At 42.5% G+C, this 26,026-nt stretch overlaps 1 protein-coding gene across 1 annotated transcript; it reads right to left on the bottom strand.

The window, feature by feature from the left end:
* Positions 1–2,876: 2,876 nt before the first annotated feature.
* On the bottom strand, positions 2,877–25,346 carry LOC108667305 (hypoxia up-regulated protein 1). The gene is made up of 21 exons (XM_018154321.2): positions 25,170–25,346; positions 21,463–21,592; positions 20,767–20,885; positions 20,106–20,252; positions 19,363–19,537; positions 18,782–18,990; positions 18,399–18,585; positions 16,292–16,495; positions 13,919–14,062; positions 13,343–13,527; positions 12,843–12,946; positions 12,534–12,692; positions 12,165–12,248; positions 11,551–11,662; positions 11,198–11,363; positions 10,410–10,547; positions 8,013–8,138; positions 7,356–7,463; positions 6,560–6,743; positions 6,215–6,292; positions 2,877–5,595 (listed from the first exon to the last, which is right to left on the bottom strand). The coding sequence occupies exons 2-21, from the start codon at positions 21,589–21,591 to the stop codon at positions 5,552–5,554; spliced, it is 2,802 nt and encodes a 933-aa protein (XP_018009810.1). The 5' UTR covers position 21,592; positions 25,170–25,346; the 3' UTR covers positions 2,877–5,551.
* Between the last annotated feature and the right edge of the window lie 680 nt (positions 25,347–26,026).

The following is a 26,026-nucleotide window of genomic DNA, read 5'->3' as shown; positions in this document are numbered from 1 at the left end:
ATCTCCAGTTTCTCCTCGAGTGGATTAATGATAAGTGATAACTGACTAAGCTAGTCGTCATTTTATGAGCATAGTAACTTTACTAACTTAGTAAGTAATATTTATTCGTGAATCGTGATCATTCCTGAATAGGTAGTTGCATCCAGTAATCTACTTTCATATCTCCTGTAAATGGCTCCATCGCGTAAGTCTCGTAGCAGTTCTCCCTTTCTTGGCTATAACTGTTGACTGATTTCTGCTTTCAGTGCACCATTCTGAAAAAAATTAGATTAGGATCAGTTTGTTAATGAAAAACCTAGAAACCTAGTGGGAAGCAAAAAACCTAGATCTAGGTTTTTTCTGCTTCGGAGCGCCACAGTGCCTGCGGAGTGCCTGCTGGAGTGCTGGCTCTAAATGCCCAAGGATTTGCTGAAAAACCACCATGTGAGTACGTGTGCCTGTGTCGATCATGCAGCATTGGCGAGGGTTACACTTCCGTTTTTAGCAAGCATATTGACAACTTTCTTCCCTGGCATACTGGCGTACATCCAAAAACGAACCTCCAGCGTACTGTACACGCTGCACCTTCCTGACCATGGGCTGCACCTTCCTGACCATGGAGTTCACATCTTGCCAAATTTTTATTTAGGTATTTATATTCATACATAGTTTTCCAACTCCAGTGGTTACAACGTTACATATCAAGCAAAATAAACATAATACATTCCAGCTTCAAAAAAATGTTAGAACATAATTTGTAATGAAAATTGTTCTTGTCCTTGTTACTGTTAAGACTTAAGTTGTTACAAGTTCGCTTCGTGACTTACCATTGTGATACCGGTTGCGAAATAGTAAACTCAGATGTAATAAATATTAATTATTAAATTTATCTAGCTTTATTACTAGCTAAATAGAAGGTTTAAGCATATATACTATCTAATTTCAAATTACCACAAAAATTTAAATGTTGTAAACCAATCCAACTTGTAAACAGAAGGACACTGTTTATCGCTGCGATGCAAAATGTTCTGGACTGCGATTTAGTTTGTCTTCGGCAACGAAATATCTGCTGGAGCGGAAGTCAATTCTCATTCTCGACTCTCGAGCCATGAAATTATTTTATCGTCAATTTTTGCTTCACTTGCAAACTAATTTGAAGGTCAATGTCGGTTTCCACCATTTTAATATTTTCAATGAAACATTTGAAGCAACAATTTCGAGTTTATTGAAAGGAGTTGCGTTTGTAAAGTATTTTATAAACTGAACATTGATTATCGAACTTAGCTGGCATGCGAAATAATAATGGTAAAGACGATAACTAATACCAATTGCACATTTTTCTTGCCTTTAATGATGCACCGGCTGCCACAGATGATAAAATACTAAAATAAATTGCCAGTCATTTTGGCCGTTATTGCCAGCTGTCTCAACTGGCCCCTTGTAAACGCAAATCGATCCATACGATTTCACCGAGAATAAATAATTTACTGGTATACACCAAGTTTACAGTAAGGTGTGTAGTAACGAAGCGTTCAAGCTTGCTGCTAGGAGCACCTACTTAGGGCAAGAAGGAGTCGGAACTCGCATCTCATATAATGCATGAATAATATTGAAGCAGCAGGCAATCATTTATGTAGTGGCTTTCTGATATCGACTCTACCTTATTATATCGTGATGATATAGCATCGTCATTACTTTAAATTTTACGCAATCATTGCGCGGAAACAACAGTTACAAGTAAGTTAGCAAAAGATTCATTTAAGTTTTTCCATAGTATAGTATGGTATAGTATCTTCGGCATTAAAGAGTAGGCCTGGATAGGCCTGTCGCCGATTCTTGTGCTTTTCTTGACTGGACTGGCCTTTTGATCAGATCTTTTCAACGGACGGTAGATTTAAAATCGATTCTCGATATCAGTTGTACCGTAGGGTACGAGGCATTTTGACTAAACATATGCTCTTGCATGGCCTTGTCTAGTCTGTTCTTGAACGCGTTCATACTCGGAGCGTCAACAATATCTTCAGGGAGGCTGTTCCACATGTCAGTGACTCGAAGCGAGAAGAAATGTTGTCGCGTGGATAAGTTGCACCGCAGTTTTTTTTTTGGTTTATAGCTGCGGCCCTTGTTGTTGGTTCTTGTTTCAAATTCTAGTAATCCTTCTGGGACCTTGTACAAACCATGAGTATACTTGTGTATTTCAATGAGGTCACCACGCAGGCGACGATAACGGAGACTGGGAAGCTTCATAATCTTCAATCTTTCTTCATAGGACTTGCCCTTTAATCCTGGAATTATCCTTGTTGCTCATCTTTGAACACTCTCAACTAAATTTCTGTCCTTTTCAAGTCTCGGTGACCACACAACGTTTCCAAACTCTAGGTTCGGGCGCACGACAGGGGTGAACAACAGCTTCATCATTTCTATATGCTATATCTAGGTACTCGTAGGAGCGTCTGATCAGCCCAAGCAGTTTATTGGATGTATTAACTTGCGTTTCAATATGCCTATAAAATTTTAGCTCCTTGTCGACACAAATTCCAAGATCTTTTTCCACGCAAGACTTCTCAATCATAACCCTCTCGTTGCAACCGTGTTTTCTCATGCTGTAAGCTTGCTGTTCATTGTTCTTGCCGAGGTGAAGTACTTGTATATGAAGGACTTATATGAGGTGAAGTACATAACTATATTTTTTTGCGTTTTGGTATTCCGTATAATTTTAAAATTTGTTGAACTTTGTGTTCGTACTATTAAGCTGAATTATAACACATTTTCATAAGGCTCGAAGCAATCCTTCCCTCGCTTTATTAGAACCAAACTACAACACGTGATTGCAATGTTCATATTGCCTTGTTTTAATGGCGAGTAGATCACTCTTAAGTGAGGTAAATTACAAATTCTTAACAAAACATTTACTCAGCTCTCAAGATCATTCACTGCGCTGCTCAGGTGAGAGCAAAGGTATACATTTTCCATCGACTAATGTTGCCTCAAATACATGCAAGCGAGAAAGAAACTCATACTCGTATATTCACAGGAGTGGTAAATAATGCACAGAACAGTAGAAAATATTACATCCACAACTACCAGGAAATAAATAGTAAGAAATCATCCACACAAACACAAGTCGAAAACACAGCAGGTCGCTAATATCTCGATAACCTGCCATGAAAATAATCTTTCAGTTCGCATATATTTTAACGTTTCACTTTACAAGCAAATTTGGTCATAGTAACTTTATTCGTCATTTCATTTGAGGCGCAGCAACTTTAAACGATGTCTTTTTCCAAGCATTGGCATTATTAACCTAATTAAGTGCATTAAATGCTATAGAGATGTGAACAAAAGAAGCCGACATCTGACGAGTCAAGTTAGTGCCTTAGGTGTGAATTCCCAAAACTGTTAAAATCATTCCGATGACGGCATAACAACGCCGAGATATACCAAACCCTTCGCTAGTCGACAGCTTCATAATTGAGGTAGGAATAGCAATGCGTTAAGTGCACGAATTAATTCTTGTTCGACCTCTAAAAGACCCTATTTCAGACATTGATACCACGAAGATCTTATCACTATTATCTATACAACAATTATTCGCAGTAAACAATGGGTACGCATTTTTAAACTTATGAACGCAATATCAACCTAAGTTAGAAACTAATCATTGGAGGTATGGATGAATGAATACACTGATGTCGAGAATCGATCGAATCTCCACAAACGAGAACGAACGCCACGAGTGCTTGGAAATACTGCAGCAACACATATGAGTGCACGGATTCTCGTAATTCCTTTATCATTTACAAGAATGGCAGCCAGTAGACGGCTCAATATTCTGGATAAAGAGCAACACGAAGACCAATCTTCGACCAACTCTGAAGAAAGCGGGCGAGACGAAGACTACAGACGTACTCGTATGTTGATGTAAAGCTCAATGGAGGCCACGTGTTGCCTCATGAAAGCCTTGAACAATACTACACGAAGAGCCTTTTGAGACCATCTTCGCACAGGAACACAGATACACAGTAATCATATATTCGCGACATAGTAAAACAAATAAATAAGTAATTAAATACAAAGTTTTAACGTAAATAAGGATTAGATTTAAATTTCGTTGACATCGAATGGGGAGTCAATACGAAGGAAAATGCGTCCTTTGCAAGCAAGTTGTAAAATATCTGGTCACGGACAATGAAATGCTCAAAATTTCATCTGCAGTAAAAGTTATGAAATATTGCTATTGGCAGCCATCGAGGCGTTGAGGCACCAAGGCATCAGGACAATAACGCAGCAATAACGGCTACGTCAGGTCGTGGCTGCCGCGGGGTGAACCAAACCAACCAAGCATCAGGACAACATCAGTCTAATAATGTTTAGTTCGGAGAGCCACACGACTAAAGTTATCGCAATATTTCTTGCCTGTAACTCTTAAGTCACTAATAATGCGAAGAATGAGCCACGCATAAAGGGAATGTCAACCTCTGCGCATGCAGAGAAAAAACGCGATTTTTACCTGGTTTTCTATGGTCAATTCAGTCTGCTACGCGATGGCGAGGAACAAAACACAGAATTCAAACAAAGTAACGAGTTTTGAAGTAGATGAAGCAACATCTTCAGAAAAGAAGCCGACATCTTTGTATGAAATGCTAAGCTATTTGAATGATGTTTACTCGTCGCGTCGTGGACCTAATATTTACCCAATTTAAACCTGGCAAACATTCCACAAAGCCCATTCATTCAGCTAAATAAATTAATACAAGCTAAATAATTCATCAATTAATAAATATTCTGGAAAAGATTCTACACGACCTTACGTTGCGTTCTATAAAAGAATTATATTCTAACAGCACGTATTTTTTCAACAAGTAAAGGTAAGATAAGCCTTTCCGAAGCTTTGACGTTTAGTTAAACTCGTTCATTTTAATAACCCCCAGAAAATTGCAACTATACCTCAAGAAAAACCCTTTATTCCGCCTTCCTGTTGCTTTCATCGTCAACCTAAAAATATAACTTAACTTTACGTATTTTTTCGATTTTTTTTTCAAATGCCACCAATTACCCGCTACGCATCAACTCTTTGTGCTTCAACAGCGCATAACGGACGCTAAATGAACTCTTAGACGTGCAACTTGGATGACCGCTCGTCCCTCTTCCGTGCATGAAGCGTTTGCTTCTAATTAATGCTATTACTAATGGAGTCATGAATCAATCGAAGAGTGTAGGGTTACTGCAAGGCTATTCCTACCTGATAAGTAAGCAAGATGCGCCAGAAAAATTAAGTCGGTGAATGTCTTTACCTTTGCAGATAATAACAAATAAAGAGATCTTAAATCAGGGTAAAAATAAAATCTACAGCAAGCTGTAGATGGCAGGAAGAATGCGCAGAGTAGAGGGTGGTGAGAGGAGGGCTGTAGGGATGGAGGGAACAGAGGGTTGAGAGGACAAGTTGAAGGTTTGAGGGGTGCAGATCAACGGGTTGAGGGTGCAGATCAATGGGTTGAGGGGGCAGATCGAAGGGTTGCGACAGCAGATCAACGGTTTGAGTAAGCAGGTATGTTGGCTGTGCCGTGGCGCATCATAACTCAGTGTGCGTCACTTCCTCTTCCTCCCGCACGGCGTCTGCAACACAACACAAGCTTTTGGCTTCGGGCATAACTCGCTCATAAATACACATACAAATAAAATCAATTGACAGTTCAACGAAATAGTGATGGCAGGGAATGGTGTAGTGCGAGGCCATAGACCTTGGCCACGGTTAGACGGTCAATCAAAAGAAACAGATATGCGGTGGAATATGCAATTAGATGCCCACCTCCGACGTACACTGTGAAAAAATCAAAACACACCAGAAGTTCATGTAGTCGCAATACCTACCTCACCCTACACATAGTGCCAGCCCCGCAACACATAACAAGTATCACCATCGCTAAGTTCATTACACAAAACAGAGCTTCACAACTAGCTTCACCACACTACATTCTCACCACATACCGTGCCAGTCTCAGATCACGCACACCACACGACTACACCCACCCCTACTACCACCACCACCACACCATACATTACAAAAGGCGCCACCACTACTACCACCACCACCAACACAACACACGACCACCACATCACACCACTTCCACCACCACACCATCACTACCACCACCACCACCACACCACACGACAAGCAATAAAGCCACACCACACTGTAGCGAGCCACACCAGCACACCATACGACATAACCCACCAGGGTTGACGGGCGCCTCTGTGTCCTCCTCCTCGGGCTGCAGGGGCTCAGGGCGCGCCTCCCGCAACGTCTCGGTGCCTGGAAGGGCAGGCAGAGAGCTACGCTCAGGACTCGTTCAAAATATTAACGCTCAGGGGCTTTCGTGCCTAAAATTTAACTCCTACACTTCAATAATACCCATCAATTGTAACTTGAATTCACACATTTACGCTACTATTGGTATGGCAATCTTCTAACTCATGTTACTGGAACTTTTCATGAAGAATGTTTCCTAATTCATTTGGTAAATTCAGTTATACACCAAATTAAATCTATTTCGGGCCAAATATTGAAGCTTCGACTTACTTTGCTCAGCATTATTATCTTCAACTTCTTCGTCATCTTTATCCTCGTCGTCCTCGTCTTCTTCTTGCTGCTTCTTCTTCTTCAAGGCCTCCTTGGCCTCACGCTCTGCTTTGGCCTTAGCCTCAGCAGCCTCCTTGTCAGCCTTAGCCTTGCCCATCCGCGCCTTGTTGAACAGGTACTTCATCTGCCGGCACATGTTCCGTGTTAGAAAGATTTAGACTTTTTTGTGAAACATTTATCTCGTATTTTACTCCATCTTTCTCACGAGTTCAGCAATCAATGTAGGGAAGAGATTAGAGCAATTCTTTCAATGGGAAAAAAAGGATTTTGTAGCCACGCGTTTTGGACAGGATAGTTGATCAGCTATTGAATGTTCAGATCGACGCAAACAGGTCTTAGAGATCCAGCTTATATTAATTGTAGTTATTAGGAGTAGAAGCATTTTCATATCAAAAAGATGTCTTCACCCATGCCTCACTTCCCAGTTTCAACCGCATAGAAACCGTTCTCACCCCTGCCTCAGCTCCCCGTTTCAACCGCATGAAGGCAGTTCTCACCCCTGCCTCAGCTCCCAGTTTCAACCGCATGGAGGCAGTTCTCGCCCCTGCCTCACTTCCCCGTTTCAACCGCATGGAGGCAGTTCTTACCAATGCCTCAGCTCCCCCGTTTCAACCGCATGGAGGCAGTTTTTGCCCCTGCCTCAGCTCCCCCGTTTCAACCGCACGGAGGCAGTTCTTACCCCTGCCTCAGCGCCCCATTTCACTCCCATGGAGGCAGCTTTTCACCCCCGCCTCACCTCCCTGTCGAGGTCGTTGATGTGGTCGGCGATGAGGCTAAGACTGAGGCTGGGGTCCTCATGAGGCTGTAGCTGCGCCTGGGCCTCCTCTGCCTCCTCCATCCAGCGCTGCAGCGAACGCGGTAATCAATGGATATCTCAACCACTCCTCAATGTGTTTATTCAAACTAATAGCTACTAATTCAAAAAGAAGATTGAGGATATGCTTTATCTCACGTGGAATATTCGAAATTTAAATTTCAAATCTAACAAGGAACTTCAGCATGGGGAGACAAACACGGATTTATTAGCTTAGGACGACACCAGAAATACATAAGATATCGAAAGACAGGTAACATGAATATTAATGTTCCTATGGGTAATTATAGTGATATATAGGCTTAATAGATGAGGTGTGTCAGTAAATCATGCTTGCAGCGGTGAACATGTTGCCTATGGCGGGGAACCTGTTGGTCATAGCAGTGAACACGTAGGCTATGGTGATGAGCATGTCGGCCATGAGGGTGAACATGCACGTAGGATTGTAGGCTATGGCGATGAACATGGCAGGCATTGGCAATAAACATGGTCGTGGCGGTGAACATGCGAGCTTAGCCGTGAACACGTTGGTGGTGGTGATAAACATGTAGGCTATAACAATGAAGACCTGTCGCTCACCTGGGTGTTGACTATGAGGTCGTCCATGTTCTGCAGCTCGACAGGAGTAAACCAGGTCTGTGACTCGGGTGACCCTCGCGCCTTCATCATAAAGTCCGAGGACATGTTCAGCATGTTATTCAGCGCCTGCAACACGTGACATGTTCAGCAACACTTGGTCAGCTAGGGCGTTGCAGCCCGGGGAGGGTGGTTAGTAGGTTTTCTAGCACTTCAGAAGGTCGTACTCTATTTCGCGCTGGAGCTCCGGCGCCAGTTATGTAGGTACTAAGATTGATTAAACTTAGAGTTATGTAATAAAGACGATTGCAGAAGTGTTCAAACATGTCTGGTTCACATGCATGGCGAAAGAGATGGTCAATAACAATTTCTCTGTTCCAGGCGCAGATGTAGGCATAACGCTTCTCTTCGCTTGGTTCAGTGGTCAAGACGCGCTGTTGCAAGGCCTTCTGAACGACTATGAGTCGCAAGGTTAGAATGTAGCATAACGGTGGCGTACAGTTAGCGTTAATGCCATCTAAAGTTCCTAGAGCAAATCACATAGTCTGGTATCGCTAGAAGAGTAAGCTCTGTAGTCAACTTGGGCGACATCCTTTCAGATCCCAGCCAGGGTTTTCCTTCGGGTTCAGTAGATATATGTTAGAGAATTAGGCAATGGGGATGGGGTAGTCAACTAAAGAGATGGGCGGCAAGAAGAGCCGTCAACAAGGAGAGCGTTCAGAAGGGGGGAATCAAGGTGCCCCCTCTCCCTCCAAGGGTAATAATAAGAGAGGGAGAGGGGGCACTTTTATTGTCCATCGCCGACACGCAAGTATTATAGGTGGTGGTGGTATTCATATTTATTTAGGTGATAGAAAAAGTAATATTTGTATATTTAGAAGTATTACCTGCAAGTAACAATCGACCAAAAGATTCCCCAGCTTACAGTACTATCCTTAGCAACATAGGAAGTCACCAGTTATGAACGGCCAGCCGTCAGAGCTTTAGTTAACGTCTCAAAGTCATGAAACCACAAATGGAGCGCAATGAAGACAATCTTACAAAAAATTGCCTACACAAATGGAAAATTACGTGTACATGGAACATTGATATAACAGTTACCTCAAATAAATTCACAAGCAAGCATAATGTCATGCAAGCACTGCACCTTGCCACAAGATGCGATATTCAAATATTTGTTCCCTACACCTCTCATTTCTATTTAGAAAATCAGAAGACAAATTAATGCTAAGATGCAGTCGCAAAAACTGTTCCAGGACTCAAATAAATGCAGACATTTAGAAGTTGAGAAGTAAACCTGAAGTGCTGAGCAATAGAGTGAAGAGCAACATTATCCGTCGCTATCGTCTTATGATATCAACTAATATATATAATACACTAACTCGAGGGATACCCACAAAGAAGTAGAGCAGTACAACATTGACTTATTTACACACAAATATTATCACTTTACACAGAATATACACAAACAAAAAATTGCAACAAAAAACTTTTCGTCTGATCACTCGTAATGCGATCAATCACCGATTCATTAGCAGAATCGCCCGTGCAAGAAAGCTGACGATAAAGCTTGCAACAAATTTATAATGGACATCAACAAACGTTTTACACGTCAGCTTGATGGGCCACCTCACTTTTTACCAATTACGCTACCAAACTTGAAGAAATCTATTGAAGAAAACTCCATTTTTCACCCGCATTGTAAACCAATAACAGGTATAACAAGAAAATTCAGTTCCGACATCATTTCTGAACCAGTTAATTCAGTTAATCTTACCTCGAACGAAAAGTGTGAGCGTGTACATGCATAATTATTTGCAAAACTACCGAATAAAACTTTGAGAGCAGATGCAAAATATCCCACATGTCAGAAGCACATAAAATTTATAGGATAATTTCGAATACCAAATGACACCAGAAGATAACATAAAATGGTAAACATACATACTACGTCGCTATGTACAACGAATAGCATTACTACATTCACAAGCTTATATAAATAGTGACGCCTTAAGAATATGGGACCCTTTGTATAGGAGATTCCCCTAGCCTGCGTCCCCTGCCTCTAGCTCCCCATCGCAAGGCTCTGCTCCCCTTGCCGCCCCACCATCTCCACCCTCTCAGCACACCAGCCCTTACACACCCATATGCTCCACCCATCACCACCCACCGCACACACATCCACATCAAGCCACACAAACCTACCACACAGAGAACACATCGCCACAGGAATATAAGAACACAATTCGTTTGAACGAATTCTAGAATACGGCTTTGCAACATATGCGACATCGTAGACTGCTGCAACATATGCCAGGGTCGCAACAGCATTTCAGGTCGTCGTAGTGCAGCTAAAGCAGCAGCAGAGAGCAGCACTGCTGCCACAGCAGCAAGCCTTGCCTGTAGAGCCTGGGGGCGTTGCTGGTGCTCCTCCACTCGACGCTGCACCGGCGCAAATATCGTCTCCAACTCCGATATTCTGGAGGAGTAATCCTTGGCCTCCGCGTTGAAGCCTTCGTCGTACAGCCACTCTTCCATCTGTAGTACAAAAAACATTCATGAGGCACACACTCGTCCACATGCAACATAGATCAACGACAACTCCCAAGTATGTAACACAGAACCCTCCTTGAAACAGCTGTTTTTTTAGTTAAGTTGCAATCAAGCGTCACGGTCTCTAGGTACTTGAATGCATCTTGCTGGACTCGAGCTCAATAGCAATAATTGGAAGCTGAGGAACGAGTAACCAGTGAGTGTCTTCAAAAAGCGATGGGGACTTAGCACGATAAAGATGTCATCGTCTCAGACGGCCAGAACTTGTGCAAATTGCTGGAAGAGCAGCTTGAAGCAGCCTTTAGCAACCCCAGCTACCCAAGATTGAAATTTGATTGATCAATTGATCATTGATCAAATTGATTGATCAAATTGAAATGATCTGTGAGTTGCCAGGAAAAATTATGTCTTCGAAAGAATGAGTTAGGACTTCAACATTGAGATAAGTACCAACTTGAGAACTGTTAATATTGTCAGAACACCCTCACAGCATTACAGGTGGTCGCCAGCGTGTGCTGGGTGTCGAGCTAGGAGGCGTCCAGGTAAGCCAGTTGACTCGTGCAGCACCCCACGCCCTCGACACCCCACACACGAACACATCACACCCCAGCATCCCACACCCCCACACCACGCACTGTATCACAGGTGGTCGCCAGCAGCTGCTGGGTGTCGAAGAGTGACGCGTCGAGGTAGGCCTGTTGACTCATGCGGTCTCGCACGTCCAGGATGAGTGTTTCGAGGCTGTTGCGCGCTGCCTCGCGCTTCTCTCGAGCCGTCGCTACCTCGTTCAGTGCTGACAGCCTGCCATAAGCTCGCAACATTAAGATCCATCTCATGATCTCTTGTAATGATATACCATTTTCTAATCTCATCATATTCTATCTTATAATTATGCTTGCATATAGTAACTAGTTACGCTTGCCTACAGTAGATAGTTACGCTTGCCTATCACGCTATTATTTAATGGCAATTACTTGACTGAGCTTACTTGTTAAGGGATTCAGAAAGCAGGTCGCCCTCCAGCAGCGGCAGGTCCAGCACATCAACGCTGCAGTTCAGGAACAGCTTCTCTGTCACAACCTGAACCTGGGGAGCCGACTCTGCACGGAATACATGTCGTCATGGATGATTCATTATATTATCATGTAACCATAATAATATTTGAAACTACAAGGCATTCATGTGCGTAATTGCCATTAATCCTCATTTAATTATAGCAAGTAGCCAGGCATTCTAGAAATCTTTTAAAGTCACCCACAGTTTCACCTTACAGCCCAAACTACGATCTTGCTGCCACGATACAAGAATAACATGCGAGATGAAATAAAGAATTTCAACCTAGTAAAAATACATAAAAATTATGGCGAAAGGGCGAGTAACAAGTTCTGCACTTCTCTTTCTGCCTTGGCCCCAATAAAACAGCTAAGTTACCATTAGAAAATTACCAATATATGAATAAATATACATTAGATAGGAAGTATCTTCCAAATTGTAGCACTAGGTAATCAATCTAAATAATAGTGATATTTTTTCGGCATTAACAAGTGGAAATTTGTTGCTTTGTGCAGCAATTCCTCCCAGAGAGCAGAGCAGAACAAGGACCTGGCTGGGTGGCGTTGTCTTTAGGGGCGTCCGCGGCAGCATCCTCCGTAGCAGTGGCGTTCTCAGCAGCCTCTTCATCCCCGCCTGCACATGCATACGGCTTAGTGAGTGCTGCTGCTGCTGCTACTTAGTGACTGCTCAGTTAGTGCTCAGTGACTGCTGCTGCTCTGAAACTGTTACTGCTCAGAGCTTCTTACTAACTGCTACGGCTCAGTAACTGGTAAAGCTCAGCCTCATGCCACTTGACGCATTCATCACACAAGAAGACACGCATTCATCACACAAGAAGACACGCATTATCACACAAGAAGACACGCATTCATCACACAAGAACACATTAATTCATGACACAAGATGGCCGCCACGCACTGAACAGTTTGGTGAGGGTTGAGCCGAGTTTGGAGAAGGCGCTCTCCTCGTCCGTCTTGCTCTTGGGGACCTCGACCGTCACGTTGCGCTCCACTACGAGCTCCACCTCCCCCACTTGCAGCAGCCCTGACCCGTCTAGGTGGAAGTGGGCCTTGATACCTGCGGGGTATGTGAGGCATGAAGTTGATGTGAGGCGTGAGGCGGGGGTAGATTTGAAGCATGATATCGAAGGCAGGGGCAGTTGTGAGGCATGACACCAGCGTTAGGAGGGGGGCCGTTATACCTCTCAGCTGCCACCATAGGTCTCACCCTTGAACTCAGCGCCGCCGCGCGTCACGTGTTCCTCGTAGACGCTCGTCACGCCCGTCACCTGCGCCCGACGCAGCGCTGGCGTTACGCTGCCGAACTGTTGTCTGCACATGCATACGTTACACATTAGTAACTCAAGTGCTGTCTTAGTAGGTTATAACGTCATATATCACACTAGTAACCACTCAAGTGCTGTCTTAGTCCATTATAACGTCAACGTATCAACTAGTAACCACTAGTGCTGCCTTGGTCCATTATACCGTCAACATATCACACTAGTAACCAAGTACCATATCAATCCATTATAACGCTATAATATAATTTCAGGCGTCACACAGATAGTGATCAGTGATACCACACGGTATAGCAATTATTATATTTTTATGTGCATTAGGTGACAAGTTCTTCCAAAATTTCTTCTTCCTAAAATTACTCGTGCAGTAAGTTCACGCAGCGTCTTATTTAATCATCATTAACAAGAGAATTGCAGAGCCGGTCACCTGAGCCTGGCAGTGGTCATGAGGTCGGCGCCATAGTTGACTCTGTACTCGAAGTCAGCGACATTCTTATTGAACGTCATCACCTTCTTCTGGGGGAAGGCGTTGCCCACGGCGAACAGCGACCGCCGCACCACCTTCTGTGTGGAGGTGCCGTCCTCCTGCTCCACCTCCCGGTCAAACTCCACCTGCAAACCACCTGGGGGTTTAAATGAACTCCACCTGCGAACCAACTAAAACTCCACCTAAAACGGCAAACTCCTAAAACGCCAAGAATAAACTCCACCTGTATCCATCTGTAGATTAAAATCAAGTCCTCCTGCCAACCTCCTAGGGTTTTAAATGAATTCCACCAACGAGAAAGAAGGGGCTAGACACTAACTAAAACTGCAAACCCCCTGGGGCGTACGTTTCCGCTATGTAGCTCAAATATATATATAGCTTATAATAAACTCTTCATACCCTTAGGATGTTACGTCAATCCCAAACAAGTTGCTGTAACCATATTACAATTATTTTAATTATATCAAGAGATCATATCAAGGACATGACAGCGTGACGAAGAAGACGTGTCATCACCTCGATGGGGTAGAGGTTGGTCTCTCTGACGTGGAAGGTCTTCACCTTGAAGCCCTGCCCCATGTCAGCCGCCCTGTACACGGCGCCCAGCGCCGCTGCCTCGTCAGCGTTGATGTTGCGGGACAACTCGCGTCCCCACACGCTCTGCATAACACCATTTGTTCAGCTCAAGCTTCACTGGCCACTTCAGAACAATTTAATGTTACATATTATTATCCATAAAATAACACACTTTCTTTCTCACAGCACCAGCATAGAGCGGCCGTACACTGATCTGCACTTTTGCCGAGCCCAACCAGATCAGGATGACCAACACAAGAGCAATAAGTGCATCGCCATTTGGCCAAGTCTCACGCACATCTCTAGTGCAATAATAGTACAATTATAATGTCTCTAGTGTTACAATAGTACAATCATAATGCATCTATAACGTAGAAATATTATAAAATTGCACAATCATAACAACCCCTGAATATTGATACATGCCATTATACGTTAAAAAAACTGATACGCGTGGCGCGAAGGGTTGAGTAAATTTTGAAGTCATACATAATGTAAGTTCACCTACACCCGAGAGTTAACCAATAACCCAAACAATATGTTTGGGTTATTGGAAGAACCAATAACAATATGTTAGTCAATGCTAAGAAATAAAATACATGTTCGACTTGCATATGTCACCATTACACATCAAGTTTCAATTTTTTTTCTCAATAAGTTAGTAGTTCTGCGCTCCAGTTATTACTTTATTTGAAGATAAGTGTGAATAAAGCGTAGGTAATTCTGACTATTTTATGCTATAATATTGAAAATAGCTGTGTTGTGAAGTGTGATAAGGCTATAGAAATTTGGGTTGAACTGTGGAAAGCTCGTATAAGGTGCTATTGTTCTCGAGACCGTGGTTTTATTTATGGTAGAATGGCGAGGGCACCAAACGGCTGACCCTTGCAGATTTCAAAAGTCAAAACTGTCGCGGCGTCCCTTCTAGGGAATAGGCGCAACTGTGGGCGACACCAGCGTATAAAAGGACCTTAAAATTGAAGCCAAGGGTTGGTGCTACAGTGGTCTCGTCAGTACGGTCTGTAGCTATCTCCGCAACGGCTTCGGCCTTTAGGGCGGAAGGTCGTTAAGTAACGGCCGCGCGAAACGTCGAGTCGTTCATACCAGCACGACTAAGATATAATAACTTAAGAAAAAATACAAGTAACGGCCTAGCTTCGCTTATTAATTTGTATGGTCAACGTTCATTGCTCCGATTGAGATTTAGCCGAGATACAACGTGATAGACAACACGACATTCAACGATATAACGACAGCAATCATGAAGATTCAAGTTTTGAGCACGGCCGCAGAATTATATTGTATATGTACGGTCATCAGCACAGAAGAAACGGTACGAATCAACAACAGTACGGCAGCGAGCTGGGAGAAATATCATCGACTATGAAGACGAACACCACTATTCCGAAGTACGGTCGTTACAAGAAACCTACGGCCAGACTGACCGTGAAGCATCTATATCAACGAGACACGACGGTTATGAAGAAAAAGCGACCGCGGGGATCTACACACGGCTACATCTGCAGTACGGTCACTTGGAATACGGCTGCAAACGCGCGGCTACAACTGCGGTACGGTCGCTGAACATACGACCGTAAACGTGTGCGCGAGTTACGGTCGTTTACAACTGTTGTCTACTCAACGGAACTGTAACGGATCAACTTTTCTGGCAAATAGTGAATTTTAGGGAATGCTAGCTGATAGTTCCTGTATTTGAATGTGTTCGGATTTTCTTTTTCATATACTAGAAATTTTTGTTAGTTAACGTAAGATTTGAATTTAAATTTCCCAATTTAATATGAAATGTACCAGTGTTTCACTACAACCCTCTCGCTTTATTTTTGCCGTAACCTATTCATATGAGAACCTAGTCACGCGCCTCGTAAGCCACTTTGGCACCAATCTGACAGAATTAAAGCCATTGACGATCGAGCGATAAAACCCATAATGTACGGTCAACATCGATAAAGTAAATTTCCATAAAATAAAAAAAAAACGTAAGAAAATAACTTCATTCCTAATCAAGTGCACACAGAACAACAAGAGCAGCAAACAAATATAGACGGCAGCACACATGTATAGAAGGCAGTAAACACGTACCGGTATAGAAGGCAATAAACATGTATAGAAGGCAGTACAAATGTATAGAAGGCAGTACAAATGTATAGAAGGCAGTAAACATGTATAGAAGGCAGTAAACATGTACAGAAGGCAGTAAACATGTACAGAAGGCAGTAAACATGTACAGAAGGCAGTAAACATGTATAGAAGGCAGCAAACATGTACAGAAGGCAGTAAACATGTATAGAAGACCTGGAGATGTTCCTGCACAGCCGGCACTCTGGTGGAGCCGCCCACCAGCACCAGCTGCTCCACCACGGACATGTCCACCCCAGCAGCAGCAAGGGCGTCATGCAGGGGCTGAGAAGACCGCGCCACCAGGTCCTTTATGAGGTCCTCAAACTCCTGCCGCGTCACCAGCACCCGCAGGTCCACGTCCTCCATCACGTTCTCCACCTGCGTGTTATAGGCATCGTTACGTGGTGAATGTTCAAGTCAGTGCGTGCAAGGTTCACGCACGTAGCTCATAGTTCACCAGCACATCTTCAGCCTTTGAGCAAAATTTGAACGGTGCAGCAAGCACTTCTGCTGATCAATTATTGAGTTGTGGCTGACACCCCACCACCCACCTGGCCTACACCCCACCACCCACCTGGCCTACACCCCACCACCCACCTGGCCTACACCCCACCACCCACCTGGCCATCTGCACAACAATCGCAGACAAACACCCACCCCTCACTCACCAAGCACTACTCGAGAAATCCAGGAACTATATGCACAAATTCAGAACAAAATCACAGAGCAACAGCAACGGGCCTGGCTCGAGTTCCTGGATACACTGGACTACAAATCCAACATCACACATCTATACAGAACAATACGCAGCTTACACAACTCAAACAGCAAACAAGAACACACCCACGCAGCAATCACCACCAATACAGACAACATCCCCACCAGACAAGCACAAGCAAACATCCTAATACAACACTACGCAAACATAAGTAGGTTACCCACATACAAAGAAGACAGACGCATCATAAGACGCAAACAACAATTTCCACTAGACTCAACAGCTACCCTAGACACTACAAACGACACCAAAAGGGTCATACAACAAATTAAAAACTCTTCCGCCGCTGGGCCCGACAACATTACAAACTTACACCTTAAACACCTTGGCCCACACGGAATCACGACACTTACAAACATTGCCAACTTCTCCTACTCACCCTCCAAAATACCATACATCTGGAAAATTGGCAAAATAATCACACTTCTCAAACCCAACAAACCACCCACTGAGGCCGCCTCATACAGACCAATCACACTCCTCTGTACACCATCAAAAGTCATAGAGCGCCTCATACTGAACACAGCCACTCCGCACATTACACTTTCTCCAACACAACACGGATTCAGACCTCACCACTCGACTACAACACTACTCACAAACCTCACACAAAGCATAAACGATGGCATCACAAAGCATAAACTCCGTCCTATCACCCTCACTCTTCAATCTATACATGCACGACATACTCGAACCACCTCCAAACATCCACATTGCCTCCTATGCAGATGACGTCACAATAACATCCACTCACCCATCCGCAGACATATGTACTCAACAAGCACAAACATATCTCAACACTCTATCACAATGGCTCACACTGAACAGACTCAAGGTTGCTCCTAGTAAATCCACAAACACATTAATTAATGACCAGCCACACAAAGGAGCACCAATACAGACCAAACATCACATTAAACAACAACCCGATCCCGCACACACACGAAACAAAAATATTAGGGGTCACTTACAACACCTCCATGACATTCGGCCCTCACATCAACAACATAGTGAACAACGCAAACATCAGACTCAACTCACTTCGGGCCCTAGGCGGTACCAAATTCGGCAAAAACAAAGAAACACTAGCACCAACATACAAACTCCCACCACGGCACCACCCGACATAAGCAGCACAGAAACACAGCTCTCTAGACTGGAGAGAGTACACCTAGCCAGGCTGCGCTGCGGCCACCACCCTTCACTACAAACATACGCAAACAGAATAGGCCAAGCAGACACAGACACCTGCCCATCCTGCCAGAGAGCTCCCGACACTATCACTCACATTCTCCTGGAATGTCCGCTCTGGCAGGACCTCAGACAACACCACCACATAACCTCGGCCCTACAGCTCTGGAGCGTCCCCCTGTCGGTGGTGTCGTACTTGCGCGAGGGGGGTCTCTTGTAAAAGTGAGACCGGGGAACCACAACAACAACAACACCCCACCACCCACCTGGCCTACACCCCACCACCCACCTGGCCTCCACCCCACCACCCACCTGGCTGATGTGCTCGGTGTTGGCGGACAAGACATGCTTGAGTCTGGCGGCCTCCTTATTAAGTTTGCTCATGGCGCGGGGGTTGCTGAAGACGCTCGTCGACGTCTTCTTCATGTCGTCGAACTTGCGCGCCAGGAAGTCCCTCAGCCGCAGCTGCATCTCGTGGCCACCCAGGGTCCGGTCAAATCTGCATGCCAGGTCATAGTAAATTATAATCAAATTCTAATGCATCACAAAACCTCGTAACTATCATTAACATATGGAAACTTCAATATGAAATGTCAGGCTCACAAGAACTTGTGTCATACTAGCACTTCTATATTCAGCTTTAGCCTCAAAATATTTGTATAGTTCTTTAACTTGTTTACATTGCAGTCACTCACCCCACACCCAGCACCGTGAGCTGTGGGTTGGTTTCGCTGTAGCCCTTATCCTTGGTCTTGACGGTCTGGAAAGCCACTAGGGACGCCGTGGTCTGGGAGGCGCCCATGTCATAGAACATGAGGTACTGCGCCGTGGCATTGATCTCCTTGCGGCGGAACATGCCGTAGTTCAGCGCCACCGCCGCGTTGTTGGATATCAGCGACAACACCTGGTCAGGGCACGAGATTAGCGTTGATCAACAAGAGATTAGTATACCTGAGATTGAAAAAAAAAACAATTGCTGATGGAAGCAAAGATTGATTGATGAAAACTGATCTCGTTGGTCAATCTTGGACCTGCAAAGATGAGCTTTAATTATCAACAAATATTTATTTTCGTCACAGTTAAAAAGTAGAGAAGCGTGCAGTGGAAGATCCGTGCTGAATTTATGGCAAATTTGAGGTCATCATACTTCTGAAAGGTAATGCTTGGATGTAGCTATTCAAGCAGCCTCAAGCTCCTCAAGCCTCCAAAAGAAATAGATTATTGTTAATCATAAGTTAATGCGATTTATTTAAGCAACAATGGATGATGCTCGCACCTTCAGTCCGGCAATTTGTGCAGCCTCCAGGAGGGCGCGGCGCTCGGCCTGGTTGAAGAAGGCAGGCACGGTGATGACGAGGTCCTTCACCTGCTGCCCTGTGTGTGCCGACGCCTGCGCCTGCGCCTCCTTCAGCAGCTGTGCCACCAGTTCCTCTACAGTCAGGCTTAGCTCTCTGCACAGGAGGTGGCCATGTGAGGGACGTGAAGGATATGTCTCACCAGCAGGACATGCGGGACACAAGGAATACAAGTCTGCAGGCTTCATGCAATGAATTTATGAGAGTAATCTCGGTATTACAGAGAGGGCAATGCAAAACCTTAATAAATAAATACATTAGACAGCAATATTACATTAGTTTGTTAGAAAAATAGAAGCTAAGTTCAAGGAAAGCACGCAATTTCAGATATTTCATGTGCCTTCCCTTTTTACTTTAAGGGACGAATCTACCAGCAGTCCACCAGGGCATAACTACCAGCAGTCCACCAGGGCATAACTACCAGCAGTCCACCAGGGCATAACTACCAGCAGTCCACCAGGCATAACTACCAGCAGTCCACCAGGCATAACTACCAGCAGTCCACCAGGCATAACTACCAGCCGTCCACCAGGCATAACTACCAGCAATCTAACACAAGTCTACTGTAATACCAAAATTTGAATGTGCATAAGAACGTATGCATAGATGGAAACTATTTCACTCATTGCAACACAGCAATTCTTAACAATTAAGCATGACTCACTCAGATATCTTGAAGACGACAGTCTCCCGCACAGGGTGGGGGGAGATGGTGTATTGAGGGTGGGCGGCTATGTAGGCCTCCACTATGGGGTGAGTCACAGGCTTGCCCAGCAGGTGCAGGATGTTCATAAATACGCTAGATGGCGACCTGTGGCAATAATAATGTTCATAAATACGCTAGATGGCGACCTGTGGCAATAATAATGTTCATAAATACGCTAAATGGCGACCTGTGGCAATAATAATGTTCATAAATACGCTAAATGGCGACCTGTGGCAATAACAATGTTCATAAATACGCTAGATGGTGACCTCTGGCAATAATGTTTGCTAATATGCTAGATGTCAACCTGTGGCAATATTAATGTTGACCAATATAGTACCGTACCAACCAGGTGGTGACAATATCATGTCATCGTCTACAAAGGTCCTCACCTCAGGTCAGCTGTGATGGCATTGTCTCCACAGGTCTTCAATTCATGTCAGCATTGCCAGCTGTGATGGCAGCATATCCAAAGGTACTACTCACCTTATGCCAACAGAGATGGCATCATCCCCCTAAAGGTCCTCACATCATGAAAGCTGTCATGTCGATGTCTCCTAAGTTGTTCACCTGATGTCAGCTGTGAATCTGTGATGGCATTGTCTCTAAAGGTTCTCACCTCATCCCAGCTGTGATAGCATCATCTCCGAAGGTTCTCTCTCCATCCCTGAAGGCAATCGCAACAGGAGTCTTGCGCTTGCTCTCCTTGTTTAAAGCTATCTCCATTGGCACTCCTGGCTGCACAGCAGATCAGATATCTAACTGATTGTTGAAACAAGGTATAAAAGTGAATAAGAGTATCCATCATATGTTTGGCCAACAGAAAACTAGATATTCAAGGCCAAAAAGAATATCACTTCCATCAGAAAAAGTTTCAACATTACAATAATAAAGACCAGACCAATCAATTTGACACTAGTGTATTTCAAATGAATATTTGTCTAAGGAATTATGGGAATTTTCAATTTTATATTATCACTTTACAGCTCAAATCATAAATCCAATACATATTACTCAAACCAAATGAATTCAAACAAAACGCTTACTACATCACAGACAAGTCATTAATCTCAAAATTGATTTTTAAGAATTGAGTGTGATTAATATTAATAGTCTCCATTCAAATAAAATGATATTAATTTACAAGCCTTCTTACTACACATAGGCTACCTATGTAGTGGCCATAATGCAATTAGGTAATTTAAACATAGGAGAAGTAAGTCCATCCTCACTTGAGACTCTAGTCATAATTAGATGCTTGTAGACATGTACAAAATTACTAACTTGAATAAAAATAATGAATCAATTCACTTACTGCCACAACAGCCACTTTCATGAACTCAGAGCCAAAGTCCACACTCATGACAGTAAGGCCATGACAGCCGCTCAGCATAAACAGCACAGCTGCCGTACATAGCACTGCTAATCTCCAGATGCCAAACATCCTGAAAAATCAGAATTCCATGAATGGGATGTAATTTTCATGGCAAAGTTGTGAAATGGAAGTTATCAGCTTTAAGGTATAAAGAGGATGATCAAGAAAAGTCATTTTGTACAATTGATAATATTTCATCTCATACTTGAGGGTCAAACAGAATTCAATTTTCATCAGTTGAAAATTGAAATTGATTGAAAAGGGAGCCACAGAACCTGATCTGCATCGGAACATTTTCCAAAAATATGCATCTTCTAGAGCTTAGTAAGAGGTCTTCAAATTTCAACTAATTCCATATGGACAAGGAACATAACTCAGATCAAATCAAAGATCATTTACTTGATGAGCTGGTCATCCTGGCTGGATAAGATAGATTCAAGGCTTGACAAATTTATTCAAGGAAACTGACTCATTTTTCACAGCCATAAAATGGATAAACTTGTAGGTCCAAATAATCAATAGGTTGCTTGAAAAAAAAATGTTTTTCACAACTAATTATTTCTAATCTAATTTTTGGTAAAACTGAACAATGTAGCTGTAACATTTCAAAATTATCTGAAAAAATTTGACTCTCACTCTGTAAATATCTAAAATGTTTTACTTTACAAACTTTTTCACTAGAAATTGTAACATCAGACAAATGATCAAGATCACAGGAACAATTCACAAAATCTCATGTAGGCTTCTGGGAAATTTTCCCATGCAAATTCAGCTTCCTGAAACCAATGGTGAATAGACAGCACAGTTCATGCAAGACTATCTCGATCATATCAGTTGACAACTGATGTCAGCGCAGAGCTGGTAGTGGCACTGAATGCACCAATACATGTATATGCATTTATCAGTTTATGGCCATGAGGCAGGATACAATTACATCCTGCACAGCAGTCCTTAAGATTTGCATCCACATTTGTAATTTTGGTACACAACATTTTTCTCAACATCGAATAGAAATTGTGGCCACACCACATATATTGATGATATTATGATGTAAACAAATTACTACACAACTGACATATTTCTATGGGTCAAGACCATCAAGTCCATACTCATAGTGGCAAACCAGTGATTTTTTAGACAGTCATTTTTAATTTCCTCACTTGCCTAAGATTTTAAACCAATATCTTGTCCCAGTGGAAGTCTAGTAGCTATTTCAAACTATTGTCAGTCTTGAAAAGATCCAGTCAAATGACACAATTTTAGATCTTCTGTGAACTAGCAACGAAAAGTTCAAGAATTGGCAACAGGCCACATCAGGCCTACTCTTTAGCGCTGACATCACAATGTTATGTTATGATAATGCTGGTATCCATGATACTTTACTGACCTACTCAAAGTTATTATAAGACTCAAAATTAAACTAGAGGAAGAGCCTAGAAACCTCTGATTTGCCATTATGATCAAGCCAGGCATAATGGGACAAGATGTCACTGCTTTATTTAACAATGTCACTGCTTTAAGATGTCACTGCTGCTGAGAGTGCTGACAAAACCCCACCTTCATTATTTTATACAGAACAAATTTGTTGATACAAACTTTTAAAGGCATATACTGATGACATACGTACATAAATTGACAAAATATTTTGGAACTATACCTAGGCCTAACTGAGTGGCAGTGAGTGCTAATGCAATACCTAGTATTCAATAGTGTCAAACCAGATTTTATAGAATCAAGTCATTTTGAACTTCCTCTTCTTTAATAGGGTAAATGCGGTATATTCCGACACTTCAAGGATGTAGCAAAAAATGAATGGCTATAAAAAAACATACGCGCAACTCGAGTTCTGTTTGCTTTATGTCACTCTTCAAACACCGCACCACGTGCCAGCAACAATGAAACATCACAAAATGTTGCCATATTTATTTAAAAGCCTATAGAATGCAAACCTACCAAAACCATATATTCCGACACAGTGCGACGCTGTGTGACTAAAATTGGCATTTTGTGAGACTAATTCCGGCCGCGCTTTAAACTCTACTAATTCGTAATTCCAACACTCTTGTGTTCAAATTCCGATCGCTGTGTGAGCTCTATTGGAATATGACACAGCTTGGAATCAGAACACTATTGAATATTGAACACTACTTATATAGGCTTTTAATTAAGAGCTATTAAGCTTTTCGTTAAGAAAATTTCAATTTTTGCACACAGCTTGGAATGAGCTGTGTGTGTCTAATTCCAAGCTGTGTTGGAATTAGTTTTTATGTGTCTATAACCGTCTCTTGATTTAATCATCTATTAATTTATTTACAACTTTAAATCAGCAAATACAAGTATACTTAAAGGATTTCTAATATGTTCACAGACTTATTTAAAAGTCTCAAACCATAATATTCTTTCAACACAAACAATATAGCACTATTTGCAAGAGCAAGCTCAGCAAGGTCAAGTATCAACTTTGACAATTTTTTCAATGTTCTCGCTAGGTGACGCCACCACTCACTGACGCGCACTGTCTCTCTTTGGATCTCAACATGGTAATACTTTAGATTAAGTGCATCCAAAAAAGGGTGTTTTTTAATTATATGTTCTTTGGGGTGTAGATTAAGAATCTGAAATCCGTTTTTGGCGGTCGGCATCGGAAATTTTTATTGGAATCCATTCCTAACTACTAACTAGACCTAACCTGCTAGGTTTTCATTGATTGGCTAGGTTTTTCCGGCCGCTGGTCGGACTCCAAAGTCCAAACATAGAAAAAACCTAGCCGATCAAAAAAACCTTGCAGGTTAGGTGCAGTTAGGAACTGGTTCCATTAAAAATTTCCGATTCCGACCGCCAAAAACGGATTTCAGATTCTTAATCTACACCCCAAAAACATATACCTAATAAAAAAAAACACTCTTTCTTGGATGCACTTAATCTTAAGTAATACCCTCAACAATTTCCCGCCAGAATGCCCAGAGCCCCAGACCTAGTGTTTTGGCAATAGCTAGTATGGCGCGCAAAAGTATGACTGTATGACGACTATGACGTCACTATTTCAACCATCAACAAATGCCTGGAACTAAGAAAAAGCTTAATAGGCTATAAAGGAAAAAAGTTGAGAAGTGTTGGAATTACCTACAATGTTCGGATGTTGGAAATCCCTTGGAATAGGTATACCACGTTTACCCTATAAGCCAATATCTTAATCTTTATGCATGATAATGCTGGTATCTGTGATACTTTACTCCATTTACTAGTCTAGTTATGTTATAGGACTCACAAACAAGCGAGTTGAGGAGAAGTCTAAAAAAAGTCTCTGCTTTGATTTGACTGTTTGACACCATTTTCCTGGGCCAATTCACCCGTTCCTTGTACTTGACTAAAATTGTGAAGTGAAAATATACCCTAAGATGGCTGATAGTTCATAGTTCCAATAAAAATCATGGTGAATAAGTTTATAAATATTACAAGACCAAATGAGAAAAAGAGAAATCAGAGAAGGAATATACTATTTCAAATGTGAAAGAACATGCAATGATCGAATGATGCAATATGATAGTGAATATGCATTATAGCCTATATTGAAATAACCAAAATTATTGAAAAACATATAAACTAAAGTACGTACGTAATTTGCTGAATATTTGCAAGATACTAACCTATACAATTTTAGTTTAAAGGTCTTCCAATAAAAATTTATAATCGGAGGTACTCGAAACAAAACATTCGCGTCACAGCTTGAAAAGTCGCCACGCTTGTTGCAATCTGTAACACAACTGACAGAACGTTCGGATCAAACTGGCCTCGCCGCACAGCTGCCAGAGACACGTTACACAACTGTGGCGAAATCTCATTGGTGCAATGTGGAGAAGCGTTTGACGGGTTCCGAATCCAGGGAAATTTCCCGGTATATTTCATCATATTATCATAGAGCAAAAATTGAACAATTTACCGTTCTTTGAGACAAAGATCCGGTAATATTCTGAATAAAAATGTGTAAAATATGAAATCGTTCAACTCAAATTATGTAAATAGATCTCGCGCATACATATCGGCTGTTTCCTCGAGTTTAAAAAACGGCTGAAAACGTGCGGTTTAAGATTAATTTTAACTGAGTTTTCAGAATTCAATATTCAGATATTTTACGTTTCACAAATTAACCTGGAACAAATCAGAATGGTAGAATGAAAACTACCTAGTAGCATGTCTATAAAAACAAGTGATAGCTTCAGTATATCTATGCAAGGTACACGCGTGCTAAAAGCGATGAATCTCTAATTTTATTTACAACACGTTTTATGTAGAAATTCAAGAATGGCGTCAACGTCATTATTGCATCGCTAGGCTTGCAAATAAATTTTATAATTTATTTAGATCTATCTGAATAATCAGTGACCGCTTGGTACTTGGTACGTCTCGGACAAAAACGCGGCCTCTCTCACGGCCGGTCTCGCGGCCGTGATTCCAAATTCAGTGAGCGTGGAATATCTCGCAAAATACTGAACGTAGCTTGATG

The sequence above is a fragment of the Hyalella azteca genome, unplaced genomic scaffold, assembly GCF_000764305.2.
Source record: "Hyalella azteca isolate HAZT.00-mixed unplaced genomic scaffold, Hazt_2.0.2 contig17970, whole genome shotgun sequence".
Taxonomy (NCBI): Eukaryota; Metazoa; Arthropoda; class Malacostraca; order Amphipoda; family Hyalellidae; genus Hyalella; species Hyalella azteca.
The sequence above is the reverse complement of the archived record's forward strand: the minus strand, read 5'-3'. Positions and strand labels throughout refer to the sequence as shown.

Coding starts and splice junctions, on each gene's coding strand:
- LOC108667305 (XM_018154321.2), bottom strand. CDS start 21,591: ATGTTTGGCATCTGGAGATTAGCAGTGCTATGTACGGCAGCTGTGCTG. Junction 18,586..18,781: donor CTCACGGTGCTGGGTGTGGG/GTGAGTGACTGC, acceptor CCTGGCATGCAG/ATTTGACCGGACCCTGGGTG. Junction 10,548..11,197: donor TGGCGACCACCTGTGATACA/GTGCGTGGTGTG, acceptor TTTGTACTACAG/ATGGAAGAGTGGCTGTACGA.